At 40.9% G+C, this 15,313-nt stretch overlaps 1 protein-coding gene across 1 annotated transcript; it reads right to left on the reverse strand.

The window, feature by feature from the left end:
- Positions 1-2,721: 2,721 nt before the first annotated feature.
- Positions 2,722-8,784, reverse strand: LOC148147466 (protocadherin-10-like). The gene has a single exon (XM_087995093.1). The coding sequence runs from the start codon at positions 8,648-8,650 to the stop codon at positions 6,266-6,268; it is 2,385 nt and encodes a 794-aa protein (XP_087851219.1). The 5' UTR covers positions 8,651-8,784; the 3' UTR covers positions 2,722-6,265.
- Between the last annotated feature and the right edge of the window lie 6,529 nt (positions 8,785-15,313).

Raw genomic sequence — 15,313 nt, forward strand, 5'->3', positions numbered from 1 at the left:
AAATTGTTTGAGCACAAACTGCACATATATGACCCATTGTGTCTGCACTGCTGGTCAAATGAGCATCATTGCTTTGTGACAATTTTCTACTTTCTACTACGTCCATCCACATCATTATACATTATCAATATTCAAATAATTCCAATGCATTCTTGAATGTCTCAAATGATTCTATCTGCCACATTTCCAGACTGTGGATATCCTTCGATCTACACGCGAAGTGAAAACGCATGTAAATATTTTCCCTCTCCTTGTTCCTTTTAGGCGCAGGAACAACTTTTACCTATTAACTCTATTCAGCCCGTTCATGATTTGTAAAAGCTCTACTAAATCTCTACAAGGCTTCGTGTCAGAACAGTCCCAAGTTGTTCAAACTATCATTGTAACTGAAGTTTTCATTCCTGAAACCATTCTGCACTTCATCGACTCTCGACAATGCATTCAGAGTTTTGCTATAATGTCGTATTCACAACTGTACACAATCCTCCAGCCGAGGTCTAACAGTGGAGGGTTTTCCCTTATTCCTCTCCTATTTAAATATTCAAGGTCATTTGCAATCAATACAATAACATACTAACTTTATTCAAGAGAACACTTTTTGAACTCTCTCCTGAATTCATTTTTTTTCACTAAGCCTGTAATCAGGTCAGTCTCCGTCCCTTTACATCGAATTAAGCACTGTTGAGCAGATTGTTTCTGAGCAACTGACACTTAATTGAACTGCTGAGGATAACACCCATCTGTTCATTGATGATTGAGAATTGCTGAATGGCCATTGGCTGCAGAATTAATTTTTTCCTGCTCTTTGCGGAATATACCTTGGCAAATTTCCACACTTTTGGCGAGGTGACACATAACTGTTGCTGTAATGGCAAACACGCAATTGGGCAAGGAGAGTGTTGGAATAAAAGATCTCAGATCCCTCAGAGAAGGCCAAGATGGTTGAATCACTTCGTTCGCTTCAGGCTGAAGATAATTGCAATAACTTCAGCTTTGATATTTCCACTGGTGGTCTGGGCTCCGTGACGGTCAAACTTGGGTATATTTGTGATGCGTACTCCTCCCCTTAGTTCCGTAATTGTCCATTATCATTAATGACTAGATTTGAACGGATTGCAAAAAAAATCTAATCTGACTTGTAATCGCTTAGCTCTAGCTATTTAATCCTGCTTCAAAAGTTTGATGAGCATTTATTTATAGCTTCACCAGGCAAAATAGAGGGCCTATCGGTTGCGTTTTCATCTCAGCTGCTGTATTGTTAGGTTCTACAATCAAGATTGGCCTGATAGATCGTTTACCTTTATAATTAATATAATGGAACTTGGTCAAACAAGTCTGAAGATGCGCTTTAACACGAGAAAATATTTGTATTGCACCCAAGTAATAAAGCATGCAAACAATATATCGATATGCTTGTATTACAATTTAAAAAAATAACAGAAACATGAAAACAAAATTTCAATCTGATTTCCAACATTATCCATTAGAAAAATTTAAATCCAGGGAAGTACAAACCCAGTTCAACTGTTTTAGTCGTAACAACACTTGTTGACACCGTTTGTTGATTCCTTTTCGAGTCTGCTGACATGAAAGGCTGAGAAATATGAGCGCCTCAACTTTGCATAGCTAGTAGTTGCCAACCTCTATCCAAATTCATCTTGCTTGGAAGCTTAAAAAAAACACTTTTGCTGAGGTATCGGGCTTTCTTTGTTGAATTACTAGAGAAAACCAAAATCTGCTTCTGAATTCAACTCTGCTGTTTTCTCCACTGATCTGAAAAACCTTCTCCTGAATTCAATCCCTGACCCTTCTAAAGTGAGAAAAAACAAAGCCGATGACACTCTTGAGTTAACATTGCCTGTCATAAAGGAAAATACGCAAATATCATAGTGGTCCAATAATAAGTACATTTGAGCAATATAGGATAGAGCTCACGGTTGCAAAATGATTTCAGATTTTCGAAACATTTTGGAAACTTCAAAGGAATGACCAGTATCAATCTGTGTCACATTTAAATTCAGTCCAAGATTCAGTAACGGTAATGACGCAAGTTCAAAATCTTTTACAATTCTTGTAATGCATCAAAGTTCCTTCGATTTTGGAAGGGTTACAGTGACTTCGAAAACACTGATGTAACAGAATCGTTCAAAACGTTAACCACATACGAGTGAATGGTAAAATGGATAAGAGATTGATTTGAAAGCATGGCGCAGAGAATGAGAATGAAATATGTTTTTCAGGTTGTCTGATTGTAAATAATGCTTACAATCCGGAGCAAAGTCTTGGTTTTTGCCAATGGAATGAATGTAGCTAAACTTGCGAATGACACTGGAAAAAGTAAGAATGCCTATTGACACGGTGATGCACACAATTTGCAATGGAGCATAAACAAATGAATAGGCAAATAATTAGCAGAATGAGTGTAACGTGTCATAACGGGCATAAGTCAAATTTACAGGAAAACCCAAGAATCAGTGCACAATTTCACTTAAGAGGAGTTATCGAATTTAAACTGACAGAGAAATCTAGGTGTTGGTGAAGGTAGGTATGAGTTTGAATTAGCTTGCAAGTAAAGCAAGTGGTGAAGGGTAAAGGGAAGTTGTTGCTTGTTATGACTGGAATAGAAATAAGAGCAAGGACATTTTACTTCATTAGTTCATTTCATTATTAAAGCAGTGATTAGTCTCATAAGAAATACTCTACTAAGATCGTTAATTCGTTGGTTTTATTTTTTCCAATTTGTCTATATTCAGGTTCAGTTACATTGGAAAATAGTTACGTTCAAAATGGAGGCAGACAGAACGCAGTAACCAATACATCAGCTGACACAACATCTGTTATAGAGAAGGTTATTGAAACATCAAAATACTTCAAACTTGAGTGCGATAGATTTCTCATAAACAAGTAGCGATAGATTATTGCACATAACAGCAAAATAACATTGAGATAAGAATCACATGAGCAATGGAATTATTGAAACGAAGAACAGGCACGAAATGCCAAACTGCCTGTGCTACTCCTCGGCCTTTTGTTAACATGCTGCCAGGTCACGATACATTTTAATTGTATCAGTGGGATGTAATGAATTCAGAATCTCGACAAAAGAAAACAATATTTTGTTAAGATCATCTCCAATGTGACAGTGGCAAGTTCCAACTGTCTATCCATTAAGTTATTGCGTAGTATACATGCTATTCCTGAATTGATTACACATTGCTCTTCCATTGAACTTTTACGTTTCTACAGTTTGTTGGACCTGCACTTGTCTGGTTCATTTCTCATCTATCTAATCTTATCATAATTCACTGTTTTAGTTTTTCCTGCTTGGTTGACATTGATATCCCCAACTGCCCACCTTCATGTATTCCTAATTATATCCACATGCGCTCCTTCACAACAATTTTATGTTGTCATCATGTGTTATGATTGTTCTTCTGCCCATAAATTGTAAAACAGCTTGTTCACCATCCAAACGAGAATATCCTGAAACTCCCTCTAGCTGAAAATTGGAAAACAGAAGTTGTTGGTTTAAAATATTGCCATTACTGTTCAGATAGTTTACCACTTGGTTACACGGCTGACCTTCACAAGAACACTGTGAGGACTTTCCTAGAACTAACTATTTGCACATTGTACATCCATAAGCATGTAATTAACCACATTTGCTTGTACTCTTCTGCTTTTAAGAGACTTCTCAATTCATTTTGTATTTCTAGACTTAACCATTCAAACATTCTCCTTGCCAGCTTTCTACATTCTGTCCATTAGAAACGCACGGATTTGCGAAACAGACCTCCCTATGTGTTAAATCATAAAACATAAATCTTTTCATCACTCCTTTCTGTGATGGATTACACTGACTCTCATTATCTGCTTCTTTGATTTACATATTCTAAATTTATTTTCAAATGGTGGAAATAAATTTAAATCGTCTGATCTCTCGGCCTCAGCAAGCTCCTCCAGACTTTTAACACATTTGTATAATTCTAGACCCTCGAGAATCCTCGATGTGAATACCTCTGGATTTGAAGCCAGTGTTTTTACTTGCCTTGGCCTTAACGTCTGGAATGCCCTCCACAAGTTTCTCAGCCTCTGTTACATGTCCCTTTAAGACACATCTTAAATCAACCACTTTCACAAGGCGCACAGTCACCAAAAGTACAATCTGCTACTGCGGCTTGGTGTTGGTGATTTATTGTTTTGTTTTGGGACACTTTATATGGTTCAGACTTCCACGTAAATGCAAATTATTGCTACATTTGGTGTTTAGCTGTGCATTGTGGTGCCCAGTCTTGAGCCTTTAACATCCAATAAGGTTTCGTTACAGTACATGTGAACATACTAACAAGACCAACATTTTTACAACCATATAATAAAATCACAGCTAATCCTGGTTTGACTTCTAATGTATGTGCTTTATCACAAAATTTGAGATGGACTCGTGGTCTCATCGCTAGATTATTGACATAGAAACTCAGGAAATGTTCTGGGGACCCACGGTTGACCTGCTATGTTAGATAGTGGAATTTACATTAACTAAGAATCTGAAATGAAGAGTTTAACAAGACAATGAAACCATTGCTAGTTGTGAGGGAAAACACATCAGTTCCACTAATGTTCTTTCGGGAAACAAACTGTCAGCTAACCTGGTCTGGCCTGCACGTATATCCAGACTCAGACAGGGCTTCCTCGGAACTACTCTATGGTCAATTATGAATGGACACTAATTGTTCCAAAACCAGCGATGTCCACATCCCCTGTATGCATAACAAAAACATACTAGTATGGACATTGTGAAGCAGAATTAACACAGAAGTGCTGATTTAAATTTAAGAAGAATTTGAACTTCTTGTATTCTTCTCATTTTTGAGAATAGAGTGAAACTAGGTTGATGCAACTGGCAAGACTATGGGCCGAACAATCCTCCTGCAAGAGTAGCAAATCTATGAACTCCAGAAGTTGTTGTGTCCCAGTCAATAAAGTTGCTGTGCCCCGATGCAGTATTGCTAGAACATTAACATTTACCTCACAGTGTGGAAATTTGGGATGTCTGGCTGAATTTTATGTTTCATCTCTCCTCAAACGTTTAACCTTTCATCTCTGGAATTTTTCTGGTGAACCTTCACTGAAGTTCCTCCAATGGTGTTGCATCTTTCCTCAAGTTACGAGACCAGTACTTTATACCTTCTACCAGGTTAATACTTATTGTAAGAAATAGTAAGATTATAGTTAATTTATACAGGACACAGTGAACAAGATCTGGAGTGTTGTGCACTGTATTGCTCATGTTATGTCTGGAAGATTGCAAATTAATTAAACCAATAAACCTGACAAGGTTTACTGGATTAATGCCTGCCATGAGTGGATGTCTTAAAAATAAAGTTTGAAAACGTTATTTTGCATAAATTGGAGTTTGGAAGAGGAGGATACTTGATTGAACCATATAAGATTCCAAGGAGCCTTGATAGAATAGGTATGTGGAGGATGTTTTATCGTTCATGATTCTCAAGAAACAACGATGATTATTTAGAAACCTGGGATATCCTGCTTTTAAAAGAGACGAAGTCTTTTTATGTGTCGCACAACATTGTAAGTCTTTAAAAGTATCTTCCTGAAAGATTTGCGCGTGAAGAATTTTGATTCTTTTTAAAGGACAAAGTGAAACGTTTCTCCTGAAATAAGGTGCTGAAACATTATCATGAATAGTGGGGAATAGAGATTTCAGGCTGCAGTCACATCAATTCTGGTGAAATTCAATACTGGGGAAAGTTGAGTGTTGAATAATTACTTCTGCTGCTTGTTCAAAAACTCTCCATAATTAATCAGAATTATGCGTTACCAACCATGTGTTTCTTGTCTCAATGTGTTGAAGAACTCATATAATATCACGAGTATTCCAAACCAACGGTATTTATGTTAGCGTGATTCGTTGAGTGACAAGCAGTGAACGAATTACAACACTGAGAATAAACATGTTCCATTGAATTGAGTTACTTGTTGCAATGTATTTGTTATCTCAGCGTTCTCGATTGATACTGAACAGATGAACTGCCGAAAAAGCTCAGCGTCTATTCTAATTTTAATACCAAAGTAGCATTTCAGGTCATACAACTACAAGGTTTGCGTCTGTCTCTACTAATACGTAACACCTGCAAGCATGCCATTAAAAAAACATACGTCTAAGGTTTATTCCTTTCTTTCTTGGTACACATAGTTGTACAAACTGCAAATTAATTACAGTGCAGATTAACACAATTAATCATACCTATGTACCACGAGTATTAATATCATCCAGAGGCAATGTCGGGTTACAGGGTTTTAAAAACAAAAAATCACTCTTAGAGGATTCGGGTGACAGACAGACAGTGTAATTATATGATTCTCGAATTGGCAGAGTTTGAGCAGAATCGAGATAATTTAAATTTGCTTTTGGGACGTCTCGACAATAAGAGGCACCCGTTGAATCTCTCTGCCTGTAGCAACAGAATCTGAACGCGTAACAGTAATTATTCCTGTCTTGTTTGCATTTCACAACGACCAGAAAAATTATTATGAATAAAAATATACAGGAAGTTGATCCTAAAATTATGATCAATAGAAAATTTAAATCTGAAAACAATCCTGGATTTCGAGGTTTGCTTTTTTGTTCAAAGGTATTTTCAGTAACGTTACTTTGGATTGTAAAGAGAATTGAAACTGCACTAGAGAGACTCGGCTGCCCATTGTCCCTGACCAAAATTACAAGCGCCTGTCTAAGAGCATCTTGCTCCCTAAAATTTCGAGTTGTTCGAATTTCGCCAGAGGTAAGTCCCACATTAAAAATGCTGTGGTCAGTAGCTTCTATGAGCTGGTAAGAAAGTCGTGCATTCTGTCCAGAATCTGCGTCTGTCGCAATTACTTTGGTCACCAAGTATCCGGGATATGCAGATTTTGGTACAATCAAAATCGAACTGCTGTGGTTGGAAGGTGAGACAATGACTGGGGCGTTGTCATTTTGGTCCAGGATAATAACGTTTACGAGAGCAGTGCTGGTCAGTGAGGGAGTACCGCCATCCTGAGCCTGAACTTTGAACTGAAATTTCTTCTGTATTTCATAGTCAAAAGAGCGTAGCGCGTAAAGGTGCCCATTTTCCGAGTTAACACTAAAGCTGCCAGACGCGGAACTTTCACGTGTGAAACTGTCCAATAGGAAATACGATACAGCGCTATTCTTGCCCATATCAGTGTCGAAAGCGGTAACATCAAATATTGATCCACCAGGAGCATTGTTTTCCATCAGGAACACATTATATACCGCCTGAGTAAATTGTGGTGCATTATCATTGATATCAGAAACGGAAACATGGATAGTTTTATTTGTGGAAAGAGGTGGTGATCCTGCATCCCAGGCAGAAATGGAAATGTTGTAGTGCGGAGAGGATTCGCGATTCAGTGTGTCACTCACTATTAAATTGTACTGCCCGTTCAAAGATTTTTGAAGTTTAAATGGGATATTTGGTGGCAACTGACACCGCACTTGTCCATTTCCGCCAGAATCAGGATCGGTTGCACTTATTATAGCGATCACAGTCCCTCTTGCAGCATCTTCGCTTACTTCAATGAATAACGAGTTTATTTTTAACTCCGGGGCGTTATCATTAACATCAACTAATTCGACAAGGATTTCAGCACGCCCAACTAATGCGGGTGTACCATCATCCACAGCTTCCACATCAAGTTGGTAAACTTTCTTTTTTTCATAGTCCAGTGACCCTTGAACTCTGAGCTGCCCAGTTGCGGGGTCCAAACTGAACAATTCCCTCACACTGTGAGAAACGTGGCTGCTCAAATAATACTTCACCTCGCCATTTGTTCCCTGGTCTAAATCAACAGCATTTATTGTTGCAATCAATGCACCTTTAGGTAAATTCTCCACTGCGTTAGTTTTGTATATCTGATGATCAAATACTGGGGAATAGTCATTAACATCCAGTACAGTGATGATTATTGCTGCAGTGCCAGATCTACGAGGAGTCCCACCGTCAAAGGCCGTCAGTGTCAGATGAAAACTTGAGAGCTGCTCGCGGTCTAAGGGGTTTTCTAACACCAGCTCTGCCATTTTACTCCCATCGCCTCTCGTCCGAGTCTTCAGGCTAAAGTGCTTGTTTGTGCTGATTTCATAACTACTCACAGCGTTGGTACCCACATCTGCATCTTGCGCACTCTCGAGTGGGAAAAGAGCTCCAGCTGCAGTTACCTCAGATACTTGTAAAGCGTATCTCATTTTGGGAAATCTGGGCGAGTTATCATTTATATCCAATATTTCCACATTGACACGGTGCATTTCCAAAGGATTTTCTACCGCTACATCCTGAGAAACAGAACAAGTCACGCTTTGTCCACAGAGAATTTCTCTGTCGATTCTTTCGTTTACAACTAAAACGCCATTCCCCGTGTTCACCTTAAATACCTGCATTCCGTCAACAGAGACGAGCCGAAATTTGCGAAATGACATCTCTCCAATGGTTAGGCCTAAATCCTCCGTAATATTTCCTACAAAAGCACCGCGCTCCAATTCTTCAGGGATCACGTATTGTATTTGACAGAAAATTATATCCGAAACGCAAGTCAGGAATGCAAAATAGTACAGCCGGTTGAGCCCTTTCGCCATTGTTCCGGGTTCGATCTAAATATAAATCTGTCGCAATGCCGCCCAATATCGTTGTCTTGTGAAACAAAATATCCTTCCCGGTGAAGGAAATTGTCGATGTTAAATTGATAAACATGAAATCTCGAACTAACTGATATTTCAATGCAGCCTGGTTCGGATACGGGCAACGTTTGCGTTGCTCGTCGGTTCTGCGCTGGATTTTGTATGAAAAGAAGGAGGAGGTAGATCACTGACAGTGTGTGGCTTTCTTATTGGTAGACAGCGACGCAAAGAGTTCTGACCCATAACTGCATCATGCTTTTCTTAAAGCAGGACTGTTTTCATGGATTGACAACACCAATAGGTTGTCTTTTTAATGGTGCGCAATTAAAATTCAATCTTAATCTAGTTAATACTTTATTCCCAAACTTTTTATTTATTTTGTCGAATTTTTATTGTTTGCAATAGATCATTGAAAATAATGTAATTTTAAAAAAAAAACGTTCGGGAAGGTGAGATGATGCAAGGGATGTTCGTAATGTTTTTTTTTCAAGATTTTAATTCATGGTTGCTGAAATATTAAGTTAATCTGATTCAATTCACTGAAATACCTTGGAAAAATGTTTTCTTGAACGTGGTATCCGTTCTAAATGCACCTATTTCTGTTGACTTTGATCACAAGGGGTGAAGCCACATTGGATTTGGTACTGGGTAATGAGCCAGGCCAGGTGTTAGACTTGGAAGTAGGTGAGCACTTTGGTGATAGCGATTATAATTCTGTTATGTTTACTTTAATGATAGAAAGAGGTAGGGGTATACTACTGGGCAAGAGTTACAGCTGGGGGAAAGGCAATTACGATGCGATTAGGCAAGATTTAGGAAGCATAGGATAGGGAAGGAAATTGTGGGGGATGGGCCCATTAGAAATGTGAAGCGTATTCATGGAAAAGCTTCTGAGTGTCCTCGATAAGTATGTACCTATCAGGCATGGAGGAAGCTGTAGAGCACCGTAGCCGTGGTTTATAAAGGAAGTGGAATCTCTGTTCAGGAGGAAGAAGAAGGCTTACGTTAGGATGAGATGTGAAGGCTCCGTTAGAGCGCTTGCAGGTTACAAGGTAGCCAGGAAAGACCTAAAGAGAGAGCACAGAAGAGTAAGAAGGAGACATGCGAAGCTGTTGGTGGATAGGATCAGGGTAAACCCTAAGGCTTTCTACAGGTATTAAAGGAAAAAAGAATGACGAGAGTAAGATTAGGGCCAATCAAGGATAGTATTGGGAAGTTGTGTGTGGAGTCAGAGGAGATCGGGGAAGCACAAAGTGAATATTTTCGACAGTATTCACTCTAGAAAACGGCAATGTTGTCGAGGAGAAAACTGAGAAACAGGCTACCAGACTAGGTGGGATTGAGGTTCACAAGGAAGAAGTATTAGAAATCCTGCAGAGTGTGAAAATAGATAAGTCCCCTGGACCGGATGGGATTTATCCTAGGATCCTCTGGGAAGCCAGGGAGGAGATTGCTGAGCCTTTGGCATTGATCTTAAAACCGAAATGGTCTACAGGAATAGTGCCAAAAGAAGACTGGAGGATAGCAAATGTGGTTTCCCTGTTCAAGAAGGGGACTAGAGACAACCATGGTAATTATAGACCAGTGAGCCTTACTTCAGTTGTTGATAAAGTGTTGGAAAAGGTTATAATAGATAGGATTTATAATCACCTAGAAAAGGATCATTTGATTAGGGATAGTCAGCACGGTTTTGTTAAGGGTAGGTCGTGCCTCACAAACCTTACTGAGTTCTTTGAGAAGGTGACCAAACAGGTAGATGGGAATAAACTGGTTGATGTGGTGTATATGGATTTCAGCAAGGCTTTTGATAAGGTTCCCCACAGTAGGCTATTGTACAAAATGCGGAGGAATGGGATTATGGGAGATGTTGCAGTTTGGATCAGTAATTGGCTTGCTGAAAGAAGACAGAGGGTAGTGGTTGATGGGAAATGTTCATCCTGGAGTCCAGTTACTAGTGGTGTACCGCAAGGGTCGGTGTTGGGTCCACTGATGTTCATCATTTTTATAAACGACCTGGATGAGGGCATAGAAGAGTGGGTTAGCAAATTTGCAGATGACACTAAGGTCGGTGGAGTTGTGGATCGTGGCGAAGGATATCATAGGTTACAGAGAGACATAGATAAGCTGCAGAGCTGGGCTGAGAGGTGGAAAATGGAGTTTCAGGCGGATAAGTGTGAGGAGATTCACTTTGGTCAGAATAACTCGAATGCAAAGTACTGGGCTAATGGTAAGATTCTTGGTAGTGTAGATGAGCAGAGAGATCTCGGTGTCCAGGTACACAGAACCTTGAAAGTTGCCACCCAGGTTGACAGTGTTGTTAAGAAGGCATACAGTGTTTTAGCTTTTATTAACAGAGGGATTGAGTTCCGGAACCACGAGTGTATGCTACAAGCTGTACAGAACATTGTGCGACCGCACTTGGAGTATTTTGTACAGTTCTGGTCACCACATTATAAGAAGGATGTGGAAGCTTTGGAAAGGGTGCAGAGGAGATTTACTAGGATGTTGCCTGGAATGGAGGGAAGGACTTACGAGGAAATGCTGAGGGACTTGAGGCTGTTTTCGTTACAGAGAAGAAGGTTGAGAGGGGACTTAATAGAGACATATAAGATAATCAGAGGGTTAGACAGGGTCGAAACTTTATTGCTGGAACAGCACAGCAGGTCAGGCAGCATCCAGGGAACAGGAGATTCGACGTTTCGGGCACAGGCCCTTCTTCAGGAATGAGCAGAGAGTGTCCAGCAGGAGAAGATAAAAGGTAGGGAGGAGGGACTTGGAGGAGGGGCGTTGGAAATGTGATAGGTGGAAAGAGGTCAAGGTGAGGGTGATAGGTCGGAGTAGGATGGAGGCGGAGAGGTCAAGAAGAAGACTGCAGGTCAGGAAGGCGGTGCCGGGCTGGAGGGATCCGGCTGAGACAAGGTGGGGGGAGGGGGGATGAAGAAACTGGTGAAGTCCAAGTTCATCCCCTGCGGTTGGAGGGTTCCCAGTCGGAAGATAAGACGCTCCTCCTCCGACCGTCGGGTTGTTGTGGTTTGGCGGTGGATGAGTCCAATGACCTGCATATCCTCGGTGGAGTGGGAGGGGGAGTTGAAATGCTGTGCTACAGGTTGGTTGGGTTGGTTCGTCCGGGTGGCCCAGAGGTGCTCTCTGAATCGCTCCGCAAGTAGGCGGCCTGTCTCCCCAATATAGAGGAGGCCACACCGGCTGCAGCGGATGCAGTAGATGATGTTGTTGGAGGTGCAGGTGAATCTGTGGCGGATATGGAAGTTTCCTTTGGGGCCTTGGAGAGAAGTGAGGGGGGAGGTGTGGGCGCAAGTGTTGCACCTCCTGCGGTTGCAAGGGAAGGTGCCGGGAGTGGAGGTTGGGTCGGTGGGGGGTGTGGATCTGACAAGGGAGTCGCGGAGGGAGTGGTCTCTACGGAAAGCTGATAGGGGAGGGGAGGGAAATATATCCTTGGTGCTGGGGTCTGTTTGGAGGTGGCGGAAGTGACGGCGGATGATGCGCTGTACATGGAGATTGCTGGGGTGGTAGGTGAGGACCAGTGGGGTTCTGTCCTGGTGGCGGTTGGAGGGGCGGGGCTCAAGGGCGGAGGAGCGGGAAGTGGAGGAGATGCGGTGGAGGGCACCGTCGACCACGTCGGGGGGGAAATTGCGGTCCTTGAAGAAGGAGGCCATCTGTGTTGTACGTATTTTGAACTGGTCCTCCTGGGAGCAGATGCGGCGGAGACGAAGGAATTGGGAGAATGGGATGGCGTTTTTACAGGGGGCAGGATGGGAGGAGGTGTAGTCCAGGTAGCTGTGGGAGTCGGTTGGTTTGTAGTAGATGTCCGTGTTGATTCGGTCGCCTGAGATAGAAACAGAAAGGTCTAGGAAGGGGAGGGAGGAGTCCGAGACTGTCCAGGTGAATTTGAGGTTGGGGTGGAAGGTGTTAGTGTAGTGGATGAACTGTTCAACCTCCTCGTGGGAGCACCAGGTAGCGCCGATAAAGTCATCAATGTAGCGAAGGAAAAGATGGGGGGTGGGGCCAGTGTAGTTGTGGAAGATGGATTGTTCCACATACCCTACGAAGAGGCAGGCATAGCTGGGGCCCATGCGGGTGCCCATGGCTACTCCTTTTGTTTGGAGAAAGTGGGAGGATTGGAAAGAAAAGTTGTTCAGGGTGAGGACCAGTTCGGTCAGTCGAAGGAGGGTGTCGGTGGAAGGGTCCTGGGTGGTACGGCGGTAAAGGAAGAAGCGGAGTGCTTTGAGTCCTTCGTGATGGGGGATGGAGGTGTACAGGGACTGTTTTTTTCAGGGTGAGGACCAGTTCGGTCAGTCGGCGGGAAAGGAAGAAGGGACAGGGTCGACAGGGAGAGCCTTTTTCCAAGTATGGTGACGGCGAGCACGACGGGGCATAGCTTTAAATTGTGGGGTGATAGATATAGGACAGATGTCAGAGGTAGTTTCTTTACTCAGAGAGTAGTAAGGGTATGGAATGCTTTGCCTGCAACGATAGTAGATTCGCCAACTTTCGGTACATTAAAGTCGTCACTGGACAAGCATATGGACGTACATGGAATAGTGTAGGTTAGATGGGCTTCAGACTGGTATGACAGGTCGGCGCAACATCGAGGGCCGAACGGCCTCTACTGCGCTGTAATGTTATAAAACAACTCTGAGATCCACGTCTTTATTGGCTGTGAAGAAATCTTTTAGTGCGTTGGATTGCGAATATATTGCAACATTCAGAATCATAATTCTGAGGCGAAAATCGACAAGAGAAAAACACATTACAATGCCTACTACAAAATTTCCAAAGTCCAGGCGAATATGATATGTAGTAGAGTAATATCTAATACGGGAGTCAACCATCTGTGTCCAATTGTCAAATAGTTCATTTTGTTTAATATGACGCAGATGTTTCGATATTACGCATTATTTGATTGGAGAAAAATAAACCAAGTATGCAATTCCTGAAAAAGAACCTATTCTAAAGCAATTCTGCAGAATGGAGATAAGAAGGCTAAGCACCTCTCCGATTTAATGCGTTGGTGTGTTCATGCATGATATTTCGCAGAGTTTGCTGGTAATTTGTGGTGTGAGACTTTATTCTTCCCTGGAATGTTTGGCCTTCTCCAGAGAAGATGATATCACCTTCCCCTCAATACTTCCCCTCTCTCACACAGTTTTTTTTTCACCTGTTAATATATCTTACTTTGAGTGCTGGAAATCTATATCTGTAATCACCTATCTGAAACCTTTTTATTCAATATCATGGCCTGCAGCTGTTGACGCCAGGATAATCATTGTTAGCTTGTTTGCCCCTATAGGTCGGATAGTTCTCTGAAAAGAAACTTAGTACTTTCCCAAACAAACGTGTTGATAAAAGGAAACCTGTGGCACCAGATAAATTATCAATATTAGTTCGAAGGGGATCATGGGCTTCGTGCTTCTTGTGATTTTTTATGCTATTTCCTTTGGCTTTCATATTCTAGTAATTTGTAAACAAGCAAATTACATCTCATAATCCACTGTAAATAATTGAAAAATTCAGTTTTGAAAGGATACTAATTTCCAACACCGTCCTCTTTGCAAAGGAAACATAATTTGTAACATTCATAACTAATTATTAACTAACCTATCTATTTCTAAACGACAACTTTGCTTTCCAGATAGATGACATATCAAAGTCTTTCTGTTCAGACCTCTTCATCTTTAATTGTCCAATCCAATATTCTAAATACTTCACATTTATCTTAATACTCTCCCACCAATAATACTTCAATGTAAAATCAGTTTCTCGATGGGTAATACGTCAATATCATCATCCTTTGACTATATATCATTGCTCTTTAAGCCTCAATAACCATTCTGTCAAGTAGATGCACACACGTCAGAGCATTCTCACGGTGTATTCCCTAAAGTTTGGTATGTTAGCTGTGACGGGTAACTTTGATACATTTAAGCAAGACCATGCATGCATTGGTGACATTCTGCTGATCTTATTGAAAGATAAATATCGAAAAAAATGCCATGAACATCCTCACTGGTTGGTTTTGATGTTTCCTGTAGTGGGAAAGTCAAATATTCAGTTTACTATGTAAAACAAAATCACGGGTACAGCCACATATATGCCCAACATGTTTCCAAAGCTACCAATAGATTAATTTCACCGATACATTCCTCTAATTTGGCATCCTCCTTTTCAACATATGTAACGTGGGTTATTCTCATTCAATGTTGTGTCAGCTTACTGTTAGTATTCTTTTATTATAAGTCAGCTATCAGACTAATTACCACTTTAATAGATTTAGGAGCTCTGGAGAAAACTTAGAGCCACAAAAAATGTAATTTGAAGCATTTGTAAAACATAATGCAAGCATTACTGTATGGATCCACATACAACCAAAGTCTACTTGTCTATTCTATCTTTTAAAAATAGCACACTTTTCACAAATGTTACTATTTTACATTATACTTGATTGCTTTTAAAATTATTTCAAATACAAATATGGCAACAACATTTTCGAGGTCTTGTTTTGTATTCACCACAGCAGTGTCATTGGCCTGACAGATTCAGTTAGAGACGAAATAATTTCCTTCCAATACAATCTTTACTATTTTATACAAATTAAAATCATCT

The sequence above is a fragment of the Chiloscyllium plagiosum genome, unplaced genomic scaffold (assembly GCF_037043375.1).
Source record: "Chiloscyllium plagiosum isolate Xiang-an unplaced genomic scaffold, Cpla_swu_hap1 HiC_scaffold_16, whole genome shotgun sequence".
NCBI lineage: Eukaryota > Metazoa > Chordata > Chondrichthyes > Orectolobiformes > Hemiscylliidae > Chiloscyllium > Chiloscyllium plagiosum.